This window comes from Coregonus lavaretus, assembly GCF_964263955.1.
Source record: "Coregonus lavaretus genome assembly, chromosome: 23".
Lineage (NCBI taxonomy): Eukaryota > Metazoa > Chordata > Actinopteri > Salmoniformes > Salmonidae > Coregonus > Coregonus lavaretus.
In genome coordinates, this window is record NC_140010.1 from 26,962,170 (window position 1) to 26,989,030 (window position 26,861).

Genomic DNA, 26,861 nt, shown 5'->3' on the forward strand with positions numbered 1-26,861 from the left:
GTGTGTATGAACAAAGTTAACTAAACATAAATCCCAAATATGTAACAGATATCAAATATGCTTGAGCATATGATACATTTACATTGAGATGCAACCTCTGAAACAGCAGGTAGGTAGCCTAGCGGTTAAGAGCGTTGGGCCTGTAACCGAAAGTTAGCTGGTTTGAATCCCGAGCCAACTAGGTCATATTTCTCTATGTGCACTTGAGCAGGGCACTTAACCCTAATTGCTCCTGTAAGTCGCTCTGCGAGCGTCTGCTAAAATTTAAACAACGTGTACTGCTGCAATAAACAAACAAACTTCATTTTATAGTCAAAATCATTGAAATATTTATTTAATTGAAAGACTTATGCCAACTTAGTTTGTAATCTTTAAAAAAATGTCAGGGTCATTCTTGCCAATAAAAAAAAATGCTGTGTATATACTAGAAAGTGCTTTTAAAGATTCTAATGTGTTGAACTAAAACATTCTTAGCCATGAACTTCACCCTCAAATCATGTATGATTCCACACAGATTTAAGGTTTCACACTCCCCCAAAACTGCTCTTCCACCTTATGATAGTTGCCCCAACATTTATTCCTCTAAAGGGTTTCCGTAAAAGTGTTGTCTTGTACTTTTTCATAATTTTTCCCTCTGTGACATCAATATAGGAGCCCTGATTGATCTCAATGTAAAAATATTAAGGACTAAACTTTCTATTTACAATCCTGTTGTTTCAGAAACAAGTGTTTGACATGCCAGCACAAAGACGTACTCATCATCATCATTCCCACCGGAGGTGTTTGAGCCATCATCCTCCTCACACAGACATTTCTCTAAAATCGCTTTTGATCCTTTCAGAGCTGTTCTTTGTCTCTGAAATGCAGTACTTCTCCCTTGCATGGTGTCTGATGTCTACAGAGCGGAAGTTGTTGCGCTGTTTGAAGGACATAAAGGGGGTGACTATAAGGATTCAGACTGTCCTCGCAATTACCGCACAAACATTTTCCTTGGTGAATCCTAGGTCTTTTTAATTCATATAGATCTATATTTATATTTTATATACTTGATGTGATTTTAGTGTTCACTCAAGATAATACAATGCTTTGTTTTTATATTAGCAAATATTCAAGATTAAAACATTCTTGAATGTTCTCTCTCATATACTTCTAAAGTGAACAAAATAAATTAAAATCAGTTTTTGTACATACTTACATGATATGAAATAACAGTGTTTTCCTTCAATTGAAGAATAATGATATTAACTATGACAACTGAGTAAAAGGTTGCTGTAGTTGAAATAATCACACTGGTTTGTTTCCCTTGTAGTTGAGACAGTTGTTACAGAAAATAAATGTTAGCGCAGAATTAAAAACGTAATTATACAAAAAATGAACCAACAAACATTAAACAATATATTGTACCTCATATTGTAAAGTTCATGGACAAAATTGATATATCCTGTATCAAAACATATCTATATTTGTAATGACTGATATCATAAAAAAGGTCAACATAAAATACCATTTGCCACAGCTTGTAAATATTGTTAAAAAATACCCTAACCTCTTAGAGGGCAGATTTTAAAAAACGAGCGACTTCAGCAATACGTAACATGAAAATATATACACACTTACTTCAAAAAGCAAAGATCTAAGCTAGACTGGCACTCTCCCATCATCTACACACATAGAGCTCCTTCCATTCCAATCTTTCACTACACTAACCCGTCTCCTGTTTCTGCCAATTCTAGGTGTTTTTGTTTTGAACTAGCGACAATGTCCCACAAACAAGGCGAGCGCCTGGGTCCAGGACTCACGTCCTCTCCTCTCTTCCCTGCTCTCCTCAGAGACCAGAGGTCCTGTTGCATTGCAGTATGTACATAAAGCTCGGCCCGTCGATTCAAGGCCTTGTCTTGGTCTAGTAGGTCTACAGATGGCAGGCTACATGTTATAAGCCACGTATATGGGGTCCAGCTGGTCGGCCAGGAAGCCATCCCGGAGGTGCATCCTCTGCTTCTCCCCCCGGGAGTTGATGGGGATGACCCCGATGTCCACCACCACCACCACCCCCACGATCAGGTAGTGTTCCTCCAGGACCACGTTGGTCACCAGAGGAACCAGGTCCAGGGCCTCCTGCTCCGAACCATCCAGCTCCACCACCACCACCAGGAGGTTGGTCCACGTGAACACCGCACTGAAAGATAGTCAGGTTCAACAGTCAGTTTAAACAACATGAGCTACTGGTCTGAACCATTCAGCTCCACCTCCAGGAGGTTGATCCATGTGAACACTGCACTGCAACAACAACAAACAGTACAGTAGGTACTTTGCATGTTGTAAGTTAGCTCCTCACTCTGCCATTTCAACAAACCATTAACTATTTGAAATTGGACAAAATCAGCATGATATTTTAACAGACTTGGTCCTCTGTAGCTCAATTGGTAGAGCATGGCACTTGTAACGCCAGGGTAGTGGGTTCGATCCCTGGGACCACCCATATGTAAAAATGTATGCGCACATGACTAAGTCGCTTTGGATAAAAGCGTCTGCTAAATGGCATATTATTATTATAACAGAAAATATAATTCCCCTGCATATTTGCTAAAATGCCCCTACTGCAATTGTGTGTCCTGATATTATATATACACCATTGGCTGATCTGATCCTTCTATATGTATTCTCTGTATATCTTCCCTGTAAATAGTTAACTAAAGGTTTTCTGCATCATACTGGCCATCTACTTGCTTTCTCTCTTGGATAAAATGCCCCGAAAATGGTGAGCTACACCAGAACCACAAATCCCCAAGCTACTGTATTTTTCATGGTGCAAAAACCCAGGATGCTGATCATGTAGCCTTATGAAGTTAGTTACAGTTCTCACCATTCTGTGATGCTCTTATGCGTCCTGATAACGGAGGTCTCGATGTCGATGGGGTGGTACCTCATTCCCCTCAGCTCCATAGCCTCATCCAACGCCCCCACCACGTACAGGGCATCGTGTCGCTCTGTGCGCGCACACACACACACACACACGTAATTACAAATTGCTGCTAGTGGATGTGAAGCTCACCAGTGAAAGTATGCATGATAAGTACATTTGGTAGTGAAGTGAACGGGTAGCTTACCCCCGCTGGCGTCGGTGAGTTCAGTCCTCCTGAGGAAGCCCAGGTAGCCGGTGCGGGCCCAGATTGTCTGTGTGTCTCCAAAGCTCAGACGGGAGTTAAAGTGGTCTGACTGCAGGGCCTCGTCTCCATACACTGTGAAGTAGCCGCTGGCATTGTGTCCACTGCACACCCAGATCTGTGGACAGGACAGCAATTCGATGTTATTTGTTTTACCATCGAGGACCACTTTTGAAACAAGTGTTTTAATTCATGCTTTACAGTGGGGAAAAAAAGTATTTAGTCAGCCACCAATTGTGCAAGTTCTCCCACTTAAAAAGATGAGGCCTGTCATTTTCATCATAGGTACACGTCAACTATGACAGACAAATTGAGAAGAAAAAAAATCCAGAAAATCACATTGTAGGATTTTTTATGAATTTATTTGCAAATTATGGTGGAAAATAAGTATTTGGTCACCTACAAACAAGCAAGATTTCTGGCTCTCACAGACCTGTAACTTCTTCTTTAAGAGGCTCCTCTGTCCTCCCCTCGTTACCTGTATTAATGGCACCTGTTTGAACTTGTTATCAGTATAAAAGACACCTGTCCACAACCTCAAACAGTCACACTCCAAACTCCACTATGGCCAAGACCAAAGAGCTGTCAAAGGACACCAGAAACAAAATTGTAGACCTGCACCAGGCTGGGAAGACTGAATCTGCAATAGGTAAGCAGCTTGGTTTGAAGAAATCAACTGTGGGAGCAATTATTAGGAAATGGAAGACATACAAGACCACTAATAATCTCCCTCGATCTGGGGCTCCACGCAAGATCTCACCCCGTGGGGTCAAAATGATCACAAGAACGGTGAGCAAAAATCTCAGAACCACATGGGGGGACCTAGTGAATGACCTGCAGAGAGCTGGGACCAAAGTAACAAAGCCTACCATCAGTAACACACTACGCCGCCAGGGACTCAAATCCTGCAGTGCCAGACGTGTCCCCCTGCTTAAGCCAGTACATGTCCAGGCCCGTCTGAAGATTGCTAGAGTGCATTTGGATGATCCAGAAGAGGAATGGGAGAATGTCATATGGTCAGATGAAACCAAAATATAACTTTTTGGTAAAAACTCAACTCGTCGTGTTTGGAGGACAAAGAATGCTGAGTTGCATCCAAAGAACACCATACCTACTGTGAAGCATGGGGGTGGAAACATCATGCTTTGGGGCTGTTTTTCTGCAAAGGGACCAGGACGACTGATCCGTGTAAAGGAAAGAATGAATGGGGCCATGTATCGTGAGATTTTGAGTGAAAACCTCCTTCCATCAGCAAGAGCATTGAAGATGAAACGTGGCTGGGTCTTTCAGCATGACAATAATCCCAAACACACCGCCCGGGCAACGAAGGAGTGGCTTCGTAAGAAGCATTTCAAGGTCCTGGAGTGGCCTAGCCAGTCTCCAGATCTCAACCCCATAGAACATCTTTGGAGGGAGTTGAAAGTCCGTGTTGCCAAGCGACAGCCCCAAAACGTTACTGCTCTAGAGAAGATCTGCATGGAGGAATGGGCCAAAATACCAGCACAATGTGTGAAAACCTTGTGAAGACTTACAGAAAACGTTTGACCTGTGTCATTGCCAACAAAGGGTATATAACAAAGTATTGAGAAACTTTTGTTATTGACCAAATACTTATTTTCCACCATAATTTGCAAATAAATTCATTAAAAATCCTACAATGTGATTTTCTGGATTTCTTTTTCTCATTTTGTCTGTCATAGTTGACGTGTACCTATGATGAAAATTACAGGCCTCTCTCATCTTTTTCAGTGGGAGAACTTGCACAATTGGTGGCTGACTAAATACTTTTTTTCCCCACTGTATTTTCCACCATAATTTGCAAATAAATTCATAAAAAATCCTACAATGTGATTTTCTGGAAAAAAAAATCTCAATTTGTCTGTCATAGTTGACGTGTACCTATGATGAAAATTACTGGCCTCTCTCATCTTTTTAAGTGGGAGAACTTGCACAATTGGTGGCTGACTAAATACTTTTTTCCCCCACTGTACATAACACTTACTGAACTTATAACATTACACTGGATATCTAAAGGGACATTTCTAAAATGGTTAACTTCATATTCATAATCTCCAGCACCACCCCAACATCAACATATGTGAAAATGGCACGTTTCTATGTTTTGCAGTAAACATAGAGGAAGAAAGTGTTCCCAATGACATCATCGGTGTGCATCCTGTGATTTTAACCAATTATGAGTAGGCATTGCCTATGTAACCGGTGTGAAATGGCTAGCTAGTTAGCGGTGCGCGCTAGTAGCATTTCAATCGGTGACGTCACTCGCTCTGAGACCTTGAAGTAGTCCCTGGTTCAAGCCCAGGTAGGGGCGAGGAGAGGGACGGAAGCAACACTGTTACACCTACTAATTGGTTGATGAGGTCATTGGAAACACCATCTTCCGCTATATTTCTTACTACAAAACATAGAAACGCGCCATTTTCACATATGTTGATGTTGGGGTGGTGCTGGAGATCATGAATATGAAGTAAAAAAATGGTCAAATTTCCCTTTAACATCAAGTGAGACGGAAGTTATGTGGACTAACTTGAAGTACACAGAGAGAGACTACTGTAGTTTAGTCTAATGAGAGAGTGAATAACTAATGAGCTATGACACTTAAAGTACAGAGAGAGACTGTATTGTAGCCTCATTTATTGTAGCTTGTATTGAGTTTAATGAGTGAGTGATTATGTCTCAACCAACCTCTCCAAGATGCGAGTCTCCCAGCGGTCCCTTGGTCTCCGGGTTAGCGATGATAATTCGAACCCCTGGTAGAATCTGATGGCATTAAGGAAGAGACGATTAGTGCTTTCATCTCTCCACTCCTCTCTTCTCCCCTCTCCCTTCAGAGAGGCCATTTATGTAACTGATTTACTGAGTTGAAGCAGAGTGAAGTGGCCCGGCTCTTTCTCTCCCAAAAGGGTGCCATTTGGTACGCAGCCACAAACTGTGTAACAGGATTTAATGTTGCGAGAAATAAAAGCCTAATTATTGTGTGGTACAGACTGATCCTGATCTCCTGGCTGGTCCATGTAAAACAGAGCAGAGCGCTGCCTCTGCCGGGGCACAATTAACTCTCACCTACACTTCCTCAATTATGGGGATGGGTAGATGTGGAAACTAACTACAGCACAGCACACACACTAGTTTAATATCAGTGATTAAAAATACTTCAGGGTGTACAGTATGTCTATGTAAATGACTACCATTCATTCATTCATTCACCAAGTCACGCAGGGACTCACCTTTCCAGATTCCATGAGTGGTAAGCTGTGTGGAGACCCTCTCTCAACCAGACGAACCCTGTGAGGGAGGAAGTGAAGAGTTACTGGGCCGCTGAGTCAATATTGTGGCTGCATCCTAAATGGCATCCTATTTACTATATAGTGCACTACTTTTGAACAGAGCCCTATGGTAATAGGGAGCCATTTGAGACACATCCTGTTAGTCAGCGTGTCATCTGGCTAGTCCTCCTCATTGAGCACTTCATCATAAAGACTAAAGGATAGTGGAGAGCAATAGATCACATTCTGAAACCTTTTATTTCACGTTTCATCAATGCAGCTGTTTATACAAGCCCTTTTAGTCTACAAATTAAACTGAACTTTCAACACAAACACAATAGCTACATCCCAGGGAGGAGGACAGTGGTAGAGACAAAAATAACTGTCTATAATCACACAGTGTGTATGTGAATAGCAGCAGCTATATTTGTGAGCTGTGGGGCCCAATGTGCAGCATGTTGCCTGATGTAGTGCCCCTCTGTGTCCCTGCTAGTACACTGTGTCTCAGACTCAGTCTGCATTCAAATTGTTTTGGTTGTGAGCAACATTCTGTTGGCATAGATGTCATACTTCTGATTCTGAAGACCTATGTGTGTCACTCATTGACAGATAATAAACAGTACACCAAAAAATGCACCACTTGGTTTACTACATAGCTAATGTTCTGATGGGAGCATGCCCTTACCTGTCGTGCCTCAGTGCCCTCATGTCCACATACACAGTAGTTGGGTCTGGTCCTGAAGTACCCTGCAGAATGACAACATGCCAGGGTTAGTGTCCGACCTAGGATGTCTGCTGCCTTACATTACCACTAACACAGCACTATCTAGATGCTACAAGCATGTTAGTGCTTAACAGAAAGCCTACAGGTCAAACTGGTTGCGAATGGAAGCTTTGAGACAAGTCCAACAAACAATACAATGAAAAAACGAATAATACAAATCATAGTGGGCTACTAACTACAACATTCAGACAGACCATGGTGGTGGAAGAGGACAATAAGAAAGTTTGAAGGCATTAAAAACCAAACCAAAAGAACAGGGCCGGTATCCACAAAGCATCTCAGAAAAGGTCAAAACAACAAAAAAACTCCCAGCTCAGAGTAGGTTTTAGGATGATAAGACACTGTCCAGTCAAAGTCTGAGCCAGGAGTAAAATCAACTCATAAAAGTTTCTCTCAGCTGGTAATCAAGACAGTTTGAGGTACTGCAAAGGAAAATTTGTGATGACGCTCACTGACAGGGTTGCAAATGATAACCAATCGCGATGAGGCATGCTGTGCGCGCTTCAAACAACCACGGTGAATGTGACTTACATCAAATGATGCAATGGTAAAACGTGCGCTGCATCATTCGTGGAGGACGACATGTTCCCTTGTTTTCGCCTGACATGATCACTTTGCCTACTGTTAATTATTGCCACTAATTACTAATTATTGCCCACTGGCTATAGGGTGAACGCACCAATTTGTGAGTCGCTCTGGCTAAGAGCGTCTGCTAAATGACGTTAATGTGCCCTTGAGCAAGGCACTTAACCCTAATTGCTCCTGTAAGTCGCTCTGGATAAGAGCGTCTGCTAAATGACTAAAATGTAAATGTAAATGTATGTTGGCATGCATAACCATTCATCATACAGATCATACAGTATGATGGTTGTTAAAAGCGGAATTTTTATAATATTACCGCTATATCAACACAATCGTCACTCCCATTAAACAACTCTAAATCGCTTTGGCACAGTAGGCATCGTGTCACTTACCGATAATTTGCATAACACTTTGGACATTTTCACCGAACACAATCAAAGTTAACATAGGCCCTAGTTTTCAATCGCCCAATTTATAGGCATGACCAATTCAGGCATCTTTTAAAATCTTTTAAAAACGTGATATTGCGCTCAAGGATAACTTCAAATAACATGATGTAGGTTCATTGATGAAATAATCAAAATAAAAAAAAATAGATTATTTATTAGCCTAGTGGTTAGAAGTAATTAGGCATATCATGTGAATTAGGCCTCGTGAAATCATTGTCAAAAGCGCAAGAGATGGCTACTGTTGCATGTAGGTCTAGATTATTTATAGGTTGATCCGAAATATCAAAATATTCTTTCAACAACTCCAAATCAATCGGCTTCATGCTTAGCTTTTATTTTTACCCATAAGAGTAGGAATAAAATGTCTGTAGCCTCAGCACTTACGACCAATATTCTAGTGCGAGACGCTTTGTGTATATGGCCCCAGAGCAGAAGTAAAATGAAAAAACGTACCCACAAAGAAAGTGCACCACAAAACTGTTCTGAGATCAGATCAAGTCTGATCCACATCATGCAAACGGAAAGAAGCCACAAAACAACAAAAAACATATTTTGTTTTTTTAAGAGGAAAAGATCGGGAGGGTGACTTGAAATCCACTGAGGGAGAACAGAATACACAACCAGACTGAAGGAGAGAAAGGAGGTAGACATGGTGATATAGTGCATCATGTCTGAATGAGCATACACAATCTGTATCTGTCCCTTCAATAGACGGCTTTGAAAGCTGATAGTTCAGTAGAGAGGCTTGACTGGCCAGACACGAGAGTCAAAGCCCACAGACAGAACAACACAATTCCAACATACATTACATTGAGCACATAGGCACCAACTTGAACAGTAGTACGCGTGTGTGAGTGTATTTCTATCTAGTAGGTTAGTGAACAACCAAAAAACCCATATGAATAAAGAAGAGAAACCAGCCAACAAAGAAATAGAGAGAGAAAGCACTGAGCAGCCTCCCCTCCCTAGACTTCCTCAGCCTAGCACTGGTCCACATGCAGCTTGCTGATGCGGCGCTTTCCTCAATGCTCTGGACTCGAGCTATCCCCAGCCCCCTCCTCCCCCCCAGGTAGATTGCAGTGCACCCGTGATTCAGCAGCATGTTTTAATAGCATGGCTAAGGCTTTGGCAGAGGAAGCATCAGAGCAGCATCCACCACCGGAGAGAGAGAAAGACAGCCATAGAGCTACACATGCTAGATCCTGACTCAGTCCAGCCATAGACAGCCAGCTATAGAGCTGCACATGCTAGACTGACTCAGTCCAGCCATATCGCCGTACATGCTAGACCAGAGGTGTCCAACCCTGTTCCTGGAGAGCTACCTTCCTGTATGTTTTAGCTCCAACCCCAGTTGTAGCTAGATTAGGGTTGGAGTGAAAACCTACAGGATGGTAGCTCTCCAGGTCTAGCCATAGAGCTGCACATGCTAGACTGACTCAGTCCTGAGCACAGGCGGACCAGAACACAAGGTACCGTCATACAGGACACACTACAGTCTTATAGCAGTATCGCAATACTACTGTACTACAGTACTTGTCTACAGTCACTCAAACATAGAGCAGGCCTATACTATGACAATACTACTACTACTACTGCAAATACTGCAGTCACACTGCACTACACTAGAATTGTCCAGATTGGAATGTGCTTTAGTCAGCTATTGTACATGTATGGCATGATAGTTAAATGAGTTTGCTAAGGCTAATTTGGACTAGGCTATTACTACTGAAATATAGTACTATACAAGTCACATGGTGTTACTATACTCTCACTGCATTTCCATCTCTCTGGGCCTCAGAAGGAAAAGCAGTCTAGGTGAGCTGTGGCAGTATCTATCCCAAGGCAAACTGGAAGCTGTCACTGATATGATATGACCACACTTGACAAGTTGGCCCAGCACAGGTTCATGTTTCAGTACTGCAGGGTTTTAATATTAACGAGCTGACTTTTTCTAAGTGCTAAGAGCTTTGCTAAGAGGGGTCTCAGATGACACCTTTAGACAGTAGAACATATTGCTGCAACACAAACACTGTGTGTGTGTGCATCCCAAATAGCACCCTTTCCTCTAGAGAGTGCACTACTTTTGACCACGGCACATAGGGCTCTGGTCAAAACGTAGTGTGCTATATAGGGAATAGGGTGCCATTTATAACTCAGCCTATAATAGCTCACCAGAGTGGCAAGGGTTGCCTTTCCCTGTTAAATCAAATCTGGCCCCGACATCACCATATAACCTTTAATCACTTCACTGTAACTGACCACACTTTGAATGACACATCCTGTCCACCTAGAAAGCTACTGAGAAGCCTTGACCCATGGCGGTGACTATGCCCCAATATACTGCTATCCCTGTTCTCTACCCTGTCCCCCCCTATCCCTTCCTAACCTCTCCCCTGTACCCTGCCCCTCCCTCCTGTCCCCTGCCTGCTCACAACACCTGATGAAGAGGGTGATTAGGGAACATGGAAATCCCCTACCTGGTCAGCAAGCTTCCCCAGCCTGTGAGGCTTTAGCAGCAGCAGGAGGAGAGTGAGGAGGAGGGAGGAAGGAAGGAGAAATAAGGGGGAGGAGGGAGGGAGAAATAAGGGGGAGGAGGGAGGAAGGAAGGAGAAATAAGGGGGAGGAGGGAGGAAGAGGGGGGCGAAGACAAAACCAAGTATAGGATATGTGGGTGGGGTTATGCAAAAAAACAAGAGGGGGGAAAAAACAGAAATGTCAAATATAGAAATGGGAAACAAAAAACAGAGAAGCAGCCTTAAACTAAATAAGAAGTTATGTTCTAAACTACTAGGCTTATTAATGTTAGCCAATAGATCAATGTTAGCAAATGTTGGGACATTTATACATGATCAGTTACATTTACATGATTACATTGATAGTATAGATCAGGGACCGGCAACTTCGATGGGGGCAGGGGCCACAAAACATCTGAACTCATGAGGGGCTGCAGTGGCTCGCAGGTCTGCGTACCCACATATGCAGTCAGAGGCGGCCCTAGCCTTTTGGGAGCCCTAAGTGAAATTGTGTTACGTATACTCAAGTTAAGAAGAGAAGCATGTAGTAAGTCAGAGGTAATCGCTTATTCACAATAGAGTTTAAGAGGGAAGAATCTATACATGTTAAATAATCGTGTTAAATACAACAAACATTTTCAACAGGCTTCTTGATTGGGCTTTTTATCGATCCATTCAGATTTCATTGATTGATGGAACAGATAAGTGCATCTGAAACAGGTGCAAATAGTATCCTGATCTCTATCTCATTAACATTTGAATAGTAAAGCTTACAATTTGACATCATTTGAATAATAAAGCTTGCAAATAATAGTTGAATCATGTAAAAGAATGAGCCCAAAATAAAATGACGTAGCAGCATGTGTAAATGCTTATGGACAGCTGAGCTCCAGAGACATAGTGTATGTCCCAAATGGCACCCTATTCCCTTTATAGTGCACTACTTTTGACCACGGTCAATAGTCGTTCCTTATTTAGGGAATAGGGTGCCATTTGAGACGCACACATACACTGAGCTATGTCTGGTAATAGATTTTTTTTGGTGAGAAGCAGAGGGCAGAGGGCAGAGAGAGTGAGATATGTAGAGGACATCTATGCATGTTGGCTTCTCCTCCTGCGAGCTGTAAACCCTGACAGGATTATTACTGTAGGCCCCATAGGCTGGCCCTAGGGCAATTGTGGCTTCCCATGTTAAGTCACACAAATACAGATTAATGACTATAGTCCATTAAATTAAATCAGATTAATCTCCCTCACCCCAAAAAACAAACAAACCGCAATGCAACTAGGGAGTTCACAAAAAGTCTCTAAATAAAAGAAACACAACTAACTTCCAAGACTTGAGGAGAAGGCTTTGCAAACGATACTGGAGGCAGAGAGAATGCCAAGAAACAGTAGCACGCCTTTCAACAAACACAAGACAACAACAGAGCCACAATAAACACCCATTGGCTATCAAAGAGCACGTTGTCTACTATGGTGGAAACATTGGTAATAGGATCGATTAACTGTTGGATGCATCGACATCACCAGCGTTCTGGAGTTTTCCTTTTAATTCAGTCTATCAGAGTCCCACTGGTGACAGAGTGGGGACAGAGAGAGACAGCACCCAAAGATACTGAGAGTTGAGCAGAGGAGAGGAGGAAGGTACTGATTGTACCTGCAGACAGATGGCCAGGTTGACTCTGCAGCCGAATGAGGTGCTGACTGCTCGGGGGTGGAGGCCCAGGTCTTTGAAGAGCTTGGAGAAGGACTGAGTCAGAGCTATCCTGGGTCTCTCCTCTGCCACCACCACACACGTCCTCACCCGCGACAGGTCCAGGGGTCGAGACTGACAGAGAAACCAGAACTAATTGGATCAAATCAGAACTAACCAGGCTGGATGAGTCTGGGTTGATGGACTAGATTGTAATCAATCAACTAATCAGACAATCAATCAATATTTTTACATCAGCAGTTGTCAAAGTGTTTTACTCTCAGGTCATCACATTGTAATAACATTTGATCTTATCTAAGTATCATTGTTGTGGTGATTTGGAAGAAGGATACCTACCTTGAGTGATTCGGTCTGCAGCCCTAGGCCCTTGGTGCACAGCTCCATGACGCTGTAGGAGCAGAAGGTGTCCCTGACCTTGTACTGACTGACAGCTAGCAGCCACAGAGCAGGGTTCACCTCCAACTCTGAAGGCGGGATCAGGATCGACTGGTGGCCGGAGTACACACTAGAAACAGGAGACACAGAGTGAGTACACACTACACACATGACACTGTAACTAAGTAGTACACACAAGAGACATGTAGTGTACAGTAAGTGCATAGCCTGAGTGCACACAAACTTAACATAAAAACTTCAAACACTTCACACCAGTGACCGGGACCATGAGTGTACTAACAGCCAACTACGTTATGTATTCAGTGACTCCATTTATAATCCAGGCCAATGCCATTTCATCAAGGCCAACGCAACCTCTATAGTGCAGCTAGCTAGTAGCTAGTGAATTCTACACTGAATAACACAATCAGGGCTAGTTTGCGTAGGCATAAATCAGAAACACTCCCAAGCTGAAACACACTCCTGGCAAATAAAACAGCTTTGTTCTTTAGCACGGTCCTGGTTTTTGGACAGCTGAGCATTTTTCCATCTGAAGATTTGACAAGTTGAGTGGTGCCATGCCAGAGAGTGCTTCCAATGGGGAGGCGATTAAAGAGAGCCCAGCGAAGAGCGGAGCAGAACGGCGTCATCATCACAAGGAGGCGGGTGGGGAGGCTAAACACAGCAGAATAATGCATGAGCTGCATTTGGCCTCCTGCTTCAACACTCGCTCTTCTACGGTCCACGGCCTCTCTCTCGACCCCCCCCCCCCCATGGCCTCTGACAGGCCTGTAATGTCCTGACAAGGCCCCAGCATGGCACAGGTCTAACTGTCCCTGCCTGAAGAAAACAGGCTTTCTGACATCTGTAGCTAGTGAGAGACGGTGCATTCTGATGAGGACGCCCCGTCACTCACCGTGTGTGAGGGTCTGAGTAAAGCGCAGGGCTTCTACAGAACAGAGGTACAGGGGTAGCTGTGTGTGTGTGTGTGTGAAGTGTGGATGCAGCAAAGCTAGGTGTGTGTGATGTGATGGGTGGGCAGTGACGAGGCTAGAAGGGTCCATCTCTCTCTGTCTCACCTGCAAAGGCACCAGAGGACGAAGCCAAGGCCGCAGTAGGGGTCCAGGCAGATAGCCACCTCACGGGAGGGGTACAGCTCACACTGCAGTTTGATAGAACGGCAGAAGGCACTGGTGGCAGTATGAGACATCTACACGGGAGGGATGACAAGAACAAACGCATACAGATTAAGAATATCGTTTTAACACTCTACTTGGCTATAGCCTGGTCCCAGATCTGTTTGCAAAACTCCATTGCAAAATATGACAACAAGTGACAAGGAGTTGGCATGGTGGCACAAACAGACTGGCACTCAGGCTAACTTCGCTACATCACAAAACCAACAAATACAGTCTATATACAGTTGGTATCATTTCTACCAGGGTAGCCCTTTACTAAACAATATACAAATGACGTACAACTGAACTGTGTACCACAGTCATTCATTCTGAACTTTATCAATGTATGGTATTCAAGCCAAAAGCTTTGTTTTGAGTTTCAATTGAACTGCATCAGAATTAGGAAATGCACTGCAAAAAACTATTCATGCAAATATTCTCATGAGCTGCTAGTACGAGTACCACTTCCTGAATCCTTAACGAATGAATAAATTAAATCGTAGAACAATGACTCAACACGGCTGAATATATAGTGGGATAACGCTTTCACGACTTGGTGTGTCTGTGTGTGTCCCCTCTCCAGTTGATATAAGTGGTTATTGTCCCATTGAAAAACAGTAATCCACACAATCCTATCTGCATCCAAAATGATACTCTAATGATACTCTATACAGTGCAGTATTTGTGACCAGGGCACATAGGGCTCTGGTCAAAAGCAGTGCACTATGTAGGGAATAGGGTGCCATTTGGGACGCATTAGCAGGAGCAGACAGGATTTTGTTATGGATCAAATTCAGGGTTTTGTTATGGTAATCAGTATACAGCATGAGAGACAATTATTTAACACAGCTGAACATCCCAACATCCCAAAGAGGGCATTTTGTTAGAAAAGAGCCCCACACACCACAACAACTTTCCCCCACCACCACCTAAATCGACCCCATTCTTCAATGTGTTTACAGCTAGAGGGAGAACAGAATGGACAATCGCCTCTAGGTGAAGGTAGAAAATCCACTTAGCCTCGTCCAATGAGGAACTGATAGCATAATTGCTTCCCTTATAGACCAGTGAAAAGACTAATCTTTACAAGTTGCTTTTTCACTGGATTTCCTACTGAGCTTCGTCGGTCAGACAAAGGTTTCTACATGGCCAGATGAACTGTGAACAAGGCGTGTCCTAGTATGGGGTTGGATCTGTGGCGCCAAGGAGAATAGGCCTTCTGAGTGAGCACTGTACTGTGACAGATTCAGCTAGTCATCCACAGCAGAGGGGGGCTGGGATCAATAACCGCTTTCATGTTTTTCAAATGTCACTACTATCTTTTCACTCAGACGATCACTTCAAAGTGCGTCATACAGCTTGTTTCTGTTTCACTTAATATGCTTTTAGAGATATCAGCCTCCCTGATAGGAGAAACACATTCTGGTTACAAGTTGTTTACCTTCACTCCTGCTAGCATCCCTGTGGTGGACACACTGAAGTCCAGGTAGGCCAGTGTGTCTGGATTGGAGGGCTTGTACAAAATTGGAGGTTTCTTCTTTGGCAGATCATCTAAAGGACAGAGAGAAAGGACAAGACCACTGTTATCACAAATACATTCTTAAGTAGAGGATAAATTACATTCCTGACATTCTCATTTGTCTTGATTGGTCGTAAGATCTCTGCATTGGTGTCTGTTGTAAAGAAGTCCCGACCCTCAGGCTAAAGTGGGTAATAGAGTCTGACTGAGGTGACTGGTGCAGCGTGGGTAATGTAGTCTCTTACCTGTGTCCAGGACAGGAGGCCAGGTCCTGACGTCCACTGCTGCTGACGCCTCCTTCGACCTCAGCAATTTACAGATCCCCGCTGTGGTCATCATACACGCCGAGCGGCTCACCTGGACACACACACACACACACACACACGTTAGGAAAAACACACACACGTTGAGACACACACACATTGAGACACACCTGTTGAGACACGCAAATACAAGTTCGGATACACAGACACGTTTAGACACACACGCACGCATCCGCAAACACACGTTGTAAAATGCTCCAGAAAGACAAGGCCTACTCTGTCGCCTTAGAGGATCCAGCTCTCTTTAATATCACCTCTTATGCATCTTCGTCTACATTTTCTCAGATGAAAGGTCAGTTGTGATGCGATGACGACTTGTTACATGGAGGATGTCAACGAGGCACTTACCTCCACGATCATCTTCACTGTGGGCAGAGTGGTGGCTATGTTCTGGGGGTGCGGAGGTCGCACAGTGATTGGCACGCAGCCCGCGTACAGGCACCCGTAGAATGCTGCGATCAGGTCAATCCCTGCATGAAGGTCAAACAGAGAGAGAGAGAGGATATTAGTTCTGGTCCGTCAGTCCATGAGTCCCTGTGCCAAATCGGAACCAGCCTCCAGACAGACAGAAAGACACTGCACCCTCAGGACAAGGTGAAGTATTGAGCTGGCTGTCCTAGAGAAAGTTAATTGAATGGCTCTCTCAGGCAATCTCCCTTGTCAGGATTTTGTCCTGCTTGACTGAGTCTTTTCATTATGGACCTATGGCTTCACTTGAACGCTTGAATTTCTCTGGCTCCCAAATACTAATAGAGTTCCAAATTAGAATTCTACTTTTTAAATCTTGGAACACCCAGTGCCTTCTCTGTGTGTGCCCTTAAAGATCAGTACATAGTGCAATGTGGCTTTGGCCCTGGTTTGGAAGCATAGAGAGATTCTAGATTGATAAATGATAACTGACTGCTAAATAACACATGACTGCTGGTGATAAACCCAGTGAGAGATGTGATGGTAGGTCAGCCACAGCCAGCAGACCTACCAGGGGGGTAGACGAGCGCAACGTGATCCCCGTCCTGCAGGTGTCCTCGCTCCGCCAGCATGGTAGCAATCTTCTCTGCTCTCTTATGCAACTGGACACATGTCAGAGAGCTGGCTATTGTCCCCTGTGGTCACACACACACAAAGACACAGGCACACACACAAACACACGAGAGAGAGTGAAAGAGAGACGAGAGAAAGATAGAGAGGGCAAGAAAATTATGATTTACAGTTTAAAGTTTCAATAGGTCTTTGATAGGCCTACTTCAAATAAAATCCTGATGGGTCTCAATAAAAAGCGAAAACAATGGCAACTATTTCAGCAGCTACTGCTATCTGTACAAAACATTAGGAGTCAGATGTGAACAATGACAATACAGCCTTTAGCCAGGCCTCACTCACCCTGCAGTTGAGCAGTGTGTAAAGCACATGGTCCGGAGTGGTCTGGGCCCTCCATTGTAACACTTCGGAGAGGAAGAGGAACTAAAATATACAAAAGAAGGGAAAATCAAATAAGCCTCTGGCTGGATCACACACTCCGAGAGGAGAGGAGAGGCCATTCTGTCTCTGTGTTCAAATCAGACAGGAGGTGTGTGTCACAAATGGCACCATATTCTCCATGTAGATGCACTACTTTTGACAAGGGCATACATAGGGTTCTGGTCAAAATAAGTGCACTATATAGGGAATAGGGTGCCATTTCAGACATCGCCTATGAGAGAGAGGTACAGTAATGAAATCCCTGAGTAGCAGTGGCTAAAACATGTCTGCCATATCACAAAACTTGTTAGCGTATTTTAGAGAAGCTGTTACATTTTTACATTTACATTTTAGTCATTTATCCAGAGCAACTTACAGTTAGTGCATTCATCTTAAGATAGCTAGGTAGGACAACCACATATCACAGTCATAGTAAGTAAATGTTTCTTCAATAAAGTAGCTACACTATACATACAAAAGTATGTGGACACCCCTTCAAATTAGTGAATTAGGCTATTTCAGCCACACCCGTTGCTGACAGGTGTATAACATCGAGCACACAGTAATGCAATCTCCATAGACAAACATTGGCAGTAGAATGGCCTTACTGAAGAGCTCAGGGACTTTCAACGTGGCACTGTCATAGGATGCCACCTTTCCAACAAGTCAGTTCGTCAAATTTCTGCCCTGCTAGAGCTGCCCCGGTCAACTGTAAGTCCTGTTATTGTGAAGTGGAAACATCTAGGAGAAACAATGGCTCAGCCGCAAAGTGGTAGGCCACACAACCTCACAGAACGGGACTGTGCTGAAGCCCAAAAAAAATTGTCTGTCCTCGGTTGCAACACTCACTACTAAGTTCCAAACTGCCTCTGGAAGCAACGTCAGCACAACAACTGTTAGGAGCTTCATGAAATGGGTTTCCATGGCCAAGCAGCCACACACAAGCCTAAGATCACCATGCACAATGCTAAGAGTCGGCTGGAGTGGTGTAAAGCTCGCCGCCATTGGACTCTGGAGCAGTGGAACGCGTTCTCTGGAGTGATGAATCCCGCTTCACCATCTGGCAGTCCAATGGACGAATCTGGGTTTGGCGGGTGCCAGGAGAACGCTACCTGCCCAAATGCATAGTGCAAACTGTAAAGTTTGGTGGAGGAGGAATAATGGTCTGGGGCTGTTTTTCATGGTGCGGGCTTGGCCCCTTAGTTCCAGTGAAGGGAAATATTAACGCTACAGCATACAATGACATTCTAGATGATTCAGTGCTTCCAACTTTGTGGCAACAGTTTGGAGAAGGCCCTTTCCTGTTTCAGCATGACAATGCCCCATACATCATCCCAAAGGTGTCCATACAGAAATGGTTTGTCGAGATCGGTGTGGAAGAACTTGACTGGCCTGCAGAGAGCCCTGACCTCAGCCCCAATGAACACCTTTGGGATGAATTGGAACGCCGACTGCGAGTCAGGCCTAATCGGCCAACTTCAGTGCCCGACCTCACTAATGCTCGTGGCTGAATGGAAGCAAGTCCCCGCAGCAATGTTCCAACATCTAGTGGAAAGCCTTCCCAGAATAATATAATAATAATATGCCATTTAGCAGACGCTTTTATCCAAAGCGACTTACAGTCATGTGCGCATACATTTTTACGTATGGGTGGTCCCGGGGATCGAACCCACTACCCTGGCGTTACAAGCGCCATGCTCTACCAATTGAGCTACAGAGGACCAGAGTGGAGGCTGTTATAGCAACAAAGGGGGGGACCAACTCCATATTAATGCCCATGATTTTGGAATGAGATGTTCGACGAGCAGGTGTCCACATACTTTTGGTCATGTAGTGTACCAGCTGGTCAAGTCAGAGCTTCATATTAGAAGGTGACATGCTGAGTTCTTAATCAAATATATCATTATTTTAGCACAATGACCTGCTCTCATAACATTTCAAAATGAAATACTGAGGGCACTGGTTCAGTTGCTGAGAGAGAGCGAGAGAGAGAGCGGGAGATGAGCTCCATATCGGTGGTGCAGATAGAAAAGAGTGAGAAATAAGAGAAGGGGCCAAGCGTGTCTCAGCTTATGAATTTTTCAAGGTTTCAGTCGTGGGGGCAGTGGAGGAGTAAAGAGTGGAGTGTAATTCATGCCTTTTGGAGGTTGGTTCTGTTATAGGCGCAGAGCATGAAAGTTAGGGGTCTGTAGTGTAATATTGCCTGTCTTCAGGCCTGCTCTTATAGTGATGAATTAGAGATTCAGTATGCACTGTTTTAATCCACCGGGTCCAACTGCTACAGATACTAAGTTATGTTCTCTGTGATCTTCTACGCTGCTCTGAATGCTAGATGTGTGTTCCAAAATGGCACCCTATGACCTTTATAGTGCACTACTTTTGTAATGCATTATATAGGGAATAGAGTGCCATTTGGGACTTACACCATTACTTACTTCGCTGCTCTGAACACCCCAGGAAAATCCACCCACCACCAACCGCCACTTTAGCCTGTCTAGTTTTTGAAAAATGCTGTGAAAATTACAGCTGCTGAAAGTGCTTAGTTTTACACTAAGGCTCTTGCCATTAAGTAGGGACAGATGTTGTCCTGTTGAAACACAGTCATTTGATATTTCCTGTCTAATTCCATAGGAAGGCCTGTTTCCAACAGACACACAGAACATACTATTCCCTGTGAAGCCATGGCTGTTTCCCAAATGGGACCCTATTCCCTGTGTAGGGCACTGCTTTTGACCAGGGCCCATGGGGGGTTTGGTCAAAAGTAGTGCACTACATAGGGAATAGGGTGCCATTTGGGACACACACCAAGTCAGGGGCTGCCTAAAACTAAGTGACTCCTTCCTTCTCTCTGCACTCAAACAAACATTAAGACAGGAACTTAGTCGAGTTTGCCAACGCCACTACAACATTGGCAAAATATAAACACCGTTTCCTGATGAAAACATCATTCAGCCACTTGCCATAAGCCCTGTGGATAATTCAGTAAAACCAATGTATTCTGTTTCCTTTCTGTTCACAGGAAACCGTCCCACTACCGTAGATTAGGCTAGATCAGTGGGAGAGAGGCCCAGGCTATGTCCCAAAAGGCACCATATTCCCTATATAGTGCACTACTTTTGACCAGAGCCCTATGGGCCTTGGTCAAAAGTAGTGCACTACATAGGGAATAGGGTGCCATTTGGGATGCAAGCCCAGTATTGTCAGAGCTGTGACAGCCAGTAGAGAGACCGGCAGATATGAATGACAGAGGTCTGTAATGAACGGTGATGGCCCACCCTCTCCTCTGAGACTCCCCCAGAGTGCTCTAGTAAAGCCTGTGCCTGCCTGGTCAGTACAGAGCAGCACAAAGACCCATTGTCTTTAAATCAGCCCAGCCAGTCAGTGTCTGTCTGTGACTCAGATTCCAGGGCTGGATTAAAATCAGCACAGAGAAGAGAGAGCTTCATCTGTTTGTTAAGCATCTGTGATTCCAGAGCTTGTGTAGAAGAGATTTAGCTGAAAAGTATCAGTTGTCATTATCAAAGTGGATATCAGTCTTTACTGTTATGTGACCAACTAGGTGGTCAGTGGTGTACATTTCAGCAACAGTAACATGAAGTTAAACACAAGTATTAGTTATGCTAGAAACAGGGACGGCTTGTTCAATAGGGCGATATGGGCGACGCACTGCCAAACGGGAAAAGGAAGGGATTTTTTTTCTAATCAATTATAAAAAAAAATAAAAAAAATATATATATAATTTTTTTTTATAAATTTATAAAAAATTATATCACGGCAACAGCAGTTATCAGTGTTCACGTCTGATCTGACAGCCACTAAATGTCAAATCAGGCTAAAGTCGTGCTTCAAATGGCCCCGCCCGTTTTTTGGGCGATTTCAGTCAGGTTGAAAATCGCCCAGAAGTCTCTCATAGCCTGTCATGTAAAATCTATTTTTTTCACATTTCAAAGCTTTCAATACATTCTCTATGGGTGTCTGTGGGCTTGCACTTACGCGCTTTCGTCATACATAACGTAACCACGAATGAACGTAACTAAGAAAAGACCAGGTAGCAGCCTCAATCAATTCACTACTACTATCAAAATGGCTAGGCTTCAGTCCAACTCGATTGTGTCTTTGAAAGAAGTTCCTTTTTGTCGGCGAACAAATTAAGATAAATTGGCAACGAAACAATTAGGACCTCCCAGACCAAATTTAATAATTCAACAGGTTTCTACTAAAGGCGGAAAGTCCTACACCCGAGGATTTTCCAAAAATTGGTACGAACGAAAAAAGACATTGCCACTCACTCAACTGGATGACGAGGGATACAGGCTAGCTGTCCGCCGCCACAACGATGAGGTTAGTGTTGATAATCACAAGTTTACTGGATGTGGATATGGTGTAATAAAGGCAGTTTATTCAGAGGTAAATATATCTGGAATCGCGTTCACGGACCCGTTCGTCAAACTCTTAGGGAGCTATAAATTAAGCCCCATTACTTACCATATCAGATAAGAGAAATTGCTGCAGCTACATATATTTTACATCCTGGCCCTACATAGTTCACTATTTGCATCACTTACCAAAATATTACATGTGGTCATATATGCTTGGAAAGTGGAGATGCCATAGAACGTCAAAAAAGTAAACATTGCTGGAGACACATTGTCGTTTTGGAGAAGACATCGCGTTTGCTAGCGAAGAGATTTGTTGTGGCAAATGAACTTGGCCTGGGAATTGCCAGGAACCTCACGATAAGATATATGCATCAGCATTGCGAGTCTCATGATTCTATACGTATTGCGATTCGATACTGTGATTTTATTGCGCACCATATGTCTGTTGCAGAGGGATCAGAAAGCCATGAGAACGAGTTTTGATCAGTCATGGAAATAAAAGTGCTGAAAACTAATTGGCTCCCAATGTGAAAAGATTGAGAACAAGCTATGAAGGAACAATAATGGTGTTTTGGTGCAGGTACAGCCAACTAGCGCTAAAATATTGCGATATTGTCAATACAGTATATCGTAAAGTATCACTATGTAACTCGATTTCTTTCACCCCAATCCCTCAAATTAACGGTAAATAACTGAATTGTTTGCCCCACATTTAGCTAAGATGATTAGCTAGCCAGCTAAAATGTTTTATTTAGTTAGCAGTCGCATCTACAATAGTTTACTGTCAATAACATGTCTCCAAAAATGACGTGGTGTCTCCAATTGTGTTGACATTTTACAATTGCAATGCGCATCCATGAGTATCCACTTTCTGTAGCTCAGCTGGTAGAGCATGGTGCTTGTAACGCCAAGGTAGTGGGTTCGATCCCCGGGACCACCCATACACAAAAATGTATGCACGCATGACTGTAAGTCGCTTTGGATAAAAGCGTCTGCTAAATGGCATATTATTATTATTATTATTATTATCTGAAGAGAGCCCCGAAACATTGTGTGCAGACATTTTATGCAATAAATGAAGTAGGTTCAATCTAGTAGTTCTGATCTTCTGATTGGTCCTGATGAGTTGGGCGAGGTCACCTCCAGGCTACTGTCACTGTTGCATTGGCTCTGAGTCGGGTTCTCTGTCTTCAAATGTTCAGCCTAAGAGAGGGGATTTTTGTGTGTGTGTGTGTGTGTGTTTAACAGTGATGATGTGTGTGTGTGTGTGTGTGTTTAACAGTGATGATGTGTGTGTGTGTGTGTTTGTGTGTGTGTGTGTCCTCAGAGCAAGAACTCGTGAGTTGGAAGAACTGAGAGGCCTATGGCGTGGGTGTTGTCCTTGGCCACCTGCTGACAAGGCTGACAAGATAGGACCCTTTTGTCCATTGTTATTGGATAGGAACAGAACTTATAACCAGCTCCTGACCTAAATAGATCTTAGCACAACATTTTACTCAACATATCATATTCCATATTCACTATAACAAATATATTTACTACGACATTAGCAAGAACCGCCACATCCTCAGCCGGCTAATCCAGTGTGTGAAGTTTTGCGGAGTGTTTGAGTTAGCTTTGCGAGGCAAAGATGAAACTGAGGGCTCCACCAACCCTGGTAAGCCAACACTTTTGAGATCAGTCAATAAATGCTTCTGGTATTGACTTATATGCTGCCCCTGTCTTCATGTTGTTGCTGGACATATCTTTTTTTTAAATGTGTGTAGGTCACCTAAATCATCAGAAAAATTGCCCCTCCTGAGAATTTTTTCAGGAGCCGCCACTGGCTAGAAAGAAAAATATCAAACCAGTGTTGCATACATTTTTAAACATGCTAGAGCAGCAACCATTTCCTGACGCAAATTCATTGATTGGGTTAGACATGGCAAGATAATCGAGCACAGGTTTAAAATCACAACATTGACTATTAAGGAAATCGAGCTACGAAGAATCAGAAAAACCCATTCACACAGAGGGCCTGATTTTCAGATGAATGAGCATGGAGACAGCCAGACCATTTCGGTGCGTTAAGGTGATAATGAGAGGGAAGCAAAGCAGCAGTGATTATTATGGTCTGGTTGGCATGCTGAACAGAACAAAGGAGCAGAGGAAGGCATACAGACTGATGGTTGCTAGGGGGATTAAATCAAATGGAAAAGAACATGAAGAGTCTGAGTCAGAGGAATCCAAACCACACCACAAACAATGTTTGCGTTCCAAATGACACCCTATTCCCTATATAGTGCCCTACTTTTAACCAAAGCACTACGGGCCCAGGTCAAAAGTAGTGCACTATATAGGGAATAGGGTGCCATTTGAAATTCAGCCAATGTGTCCTGTCTTCCAGAGGGAAAGTAAAACAGAAGAAATCTGACTGTGTGTTGTGTTGTTGCTGTCGTCTGCCTTGTCACTTTACATTAGAGGTCGTACTGCCCAAGCGGCTACCTAACAGGGTGATTGATGAGATTCTTCAGCATGAGAGAAAGGGGAAATCAATTCTGTCTCCGCTACGCTACGGCTACGCTCACCGTTGCTCAGTGCCACAAGCCAGGCACCACACATTCCTTTATTAATAATTACTTTCCACACCTCTGCCACTGTAAAAGGAAAATAAAGTGCTATCAAATCTAGAATCAGTCAAATCACATACACCCCCTCTGATATTACACCTCTGTACTGACAGGGGCTTCGTCCCAAATGGCACCCTATTCCCTATGTAGTGCACTACTTTAGACCAGAGCCCTATGGGCCCTGGTCAAAAGTAGTGCACTGTAGGGAATAGGGTGCCATTTGCCAGGGTAGTCCTAAAGCCCTGAGGGAGATGTACAGTTTGATATTTCAAGGAAAAGCTAATCAAACCAAACTAACCAAGACTACAATCCTTCATCAACACTACAATCCTTCCCCAACACTACAATCCTTCCCCAACACTACAATCCTTCCCCAACACTACAATCCTTCCCCAACACTACAATCCTTCCCCAACACTCAGTATACCAACCAGTATGATCTGCTATCCATTACCCAGATATGAAGTAAGGGCTTAGAGAAGCCAACACTACATCAATCTGTTAGTTTGACTGGTTTAAGTTTCCTACTTAATATAAAGAAAATGTTGATGAAGGGATAGTTCCAACGCTCAGTGGAAACAGAGAGGAAGCAATGGAGACAGGGAAACCTGAGACCTAGTGTCAATACCTAGAGCTACGCTGGGTAGGCACTCTACAGTCCCTACTTCAGTCTAGCGCGAACACACCGCACTGTGTCCCAATGGATCCCTATTCCCTATATTAGTGCACTACTTTTAACCAGGGTCAATAGGGAATACATAGGGAAATAGTGCACTACATAGGGAAAATTCCATTTGGGACGTAGTCCACGGTACAGTTACACACCCTATTATTAGGTATCTCTGAGACAGAGAGCCTCTTAGACGTCTGTCTATGAAATGGAAAATACCATTGAGAAATGTCTTACTGTGCATACTAAATATTCTAATGTTGTCTCAACGATGCTTTTAAAAGCTTTGTTCCATTTAGTTCTGTAACAACAACAGTCTACCAATCCCAGGATATTTTTAGCCTTGACACTTGAGTCAAAATCAGAGTAGATCTCTAACAATACATCTAACTGGACCACGGGGCGGTGGTCTTTTTTTTCTGTATTGTGCAAGGCATGATAGCAGAATTGTATATGGTCTGCTCCATCCATATAAATACTTAGATATATGATAGAGATGTAGAATACTATAAAAACAGAGGATGTTGGATAAATAATTCAGATGACTTGGGGAGACTATAGATGAACAATGGCTGAACTACAGTACAACTATAGTGTCAGGTATGAGGGGATCAAATGATGGTAGACGGTCAACTTAAACATGAAGAGTGTGCCATATTCAACTGATTCACGCTACATCACAAATGGCACGCTATTCTCTATATAGTGCACTAGGGCCCATAAGGCTCTGGTCAAAAGTAGTGCACTATGTATGGAATAGGGTGGCATTTGGTGCACTATGTATGGAATAGGGTGGCATTTGGGACACAGCTAATATTCAGCTGGAGGCCCACAGTCCATGGTTTAATGAGCATGCTGATGTAGGTGAGGGTGTTGATGAAAACCAAGCCCTCAGACAGCAGCACAGCACACACACCTTCCTTGCCTGATCATTGTCTTCCATCTGGCCCAGGTCCCTGCCGCTAGCCTGGGCAATCCTCTTCCCCGACACCAGGTTCCCCACCATCACAGAGGCAGGCCCAATCTCTGTGGACAGAGAGATATAGATGAGACAACGCACATACAGAGTGACACACTGATACAAACATGTGGAGTCTATATCCCTGGCTGTGATCTACAGTGATATATACTAGCTCACATTGTGTGTGCAGTGAATTCTCCCTAATTCCCAGAGATTTACAGTGACAGGGTGGGCTGAGATTGACCTTGTGTTCAGAGGCGAAGGCAACCGAATGGATGGGTCAATTGACTGGATGGATTCTACTCTGACATAGCGCCTTTCAGACAAAATGGCCAGTGAAACCTGTGTTGTAAATGAACATCTATCTAGGGGGAACACAGTCCTAGAACTAATGGAGAGGTGACCGTTGCGCTATGGGATGGGATGTGTTGGATCAGACGGGACATGTTACAATAGTCACCGGACCAGATTACAAAACAATCCCTGTACAGTCCTGAATCGGCATAATCTTAGTTCTACACCTCATCCAACAGAATCAAGACATATGAAGAAGATTAATTAAATGGCCGTAGATATCTCAATCACCATGTAAACTAAGGATTTCAGTTAAACAAATGAACTATCAATCCCCCAGGCAGACCCACTCAGGATGGTGTCCTATGGTGTAACATAGTGTCTGACCCGGTTGTTTCTGCCGGGGCTTGGGCAGGTTGGTGACACAGGTATGGGGACACATGAGGACGTTGCAGGGGTGCAGGGAGCCCTCCAGGAACAGCTGCTTGGTCTCTGACAGGTGGATGCCCCCCAGAGGGGTTTTAGGAAGTGTGTTGGAGGGGACCAGGGCCAGACAGTACACCCCCACCTGGTGGATCCCATCTATGGCCTGTATGGGGAGG

General features: G+C 43.7%; 1 protein-coding gene across 3 annotated transcripts in view; it reads right to left on the reverse strand.

The window, feature by feature from the left end:
* Positions 1–1,255: 1,255 nt before the first annotated feature.
* The window catches only part of LOC311099124 (disco-interacting protein 2 homolog C), a 249,690-nt gene continuing 224,084 nt past the window's right edge, over positions 1,256–26,861 (reverse strand). For 2 of the 3 annotated variants that reach the window (XM_084139777.1, XM_084139776.1), the window contains exons 22-38: positions 26,647–26,848; positions 25,921–26,030; positions 17,269–17,349; positions 16,868–16,991; positions 16,237–16,358; positions 15,811–15,922; positions 15,488–15,597; positions 13,948–14,078; positions 12,830–12,998; positions 12,437–12,607; positions 10,741–10,770; positions 7,134–7,195; positions 6,410–6,467; positions 5,868–5,942; positions 3,108–3,282; positions 2,864–2,987; positions 1,256–2,176 (exon numbers count right to left, since the gene is read on the reverse strand). In XM_084139777.1, coding sequence (XP_083995903.1) covers positions 1,924–2,176; positions 2,864–2,987; positions 3,108–3,282; positions 5,868–5,942; positions 6,410–6,467; positions 7,134–7,195; positions 10,741–10,770; positions 12,437–12,607; positions 12,830–12,998; positions 13,948–14,078; positions 15,488–15,597; positions 15,811–15,922; positions 16,237–16,358; positions 16,868–16,991; positions 17,269–17,349; positions 25,921–26,030; positions 26,647–26,848 — 2,109 coding nt within the window. In that variant the 3' untranslated portion in view covers positions 1,256–1,923. The remainder of the gene's footprint in view (positions 2,177–2,863; positions 2,988–3,107; positions 3,283–5,867; positions 5,943–6,409; positions 6,468–7,133; positions 7,196–10,740; positions 10,771–12,436; positions 12,608–12,829; positions 12,999–13,947; positions 14,079–15,487; positions 15,598–15,810; positions 15,923–16,236; positions 16,359–16,867; positions 16,992–17,268; positions 17,350–25,920; positions 26,031–26,646; positions 26,849–26,861) is intronic. The other variant, XM_084139778.1, reaches the window with a different exon arrangement.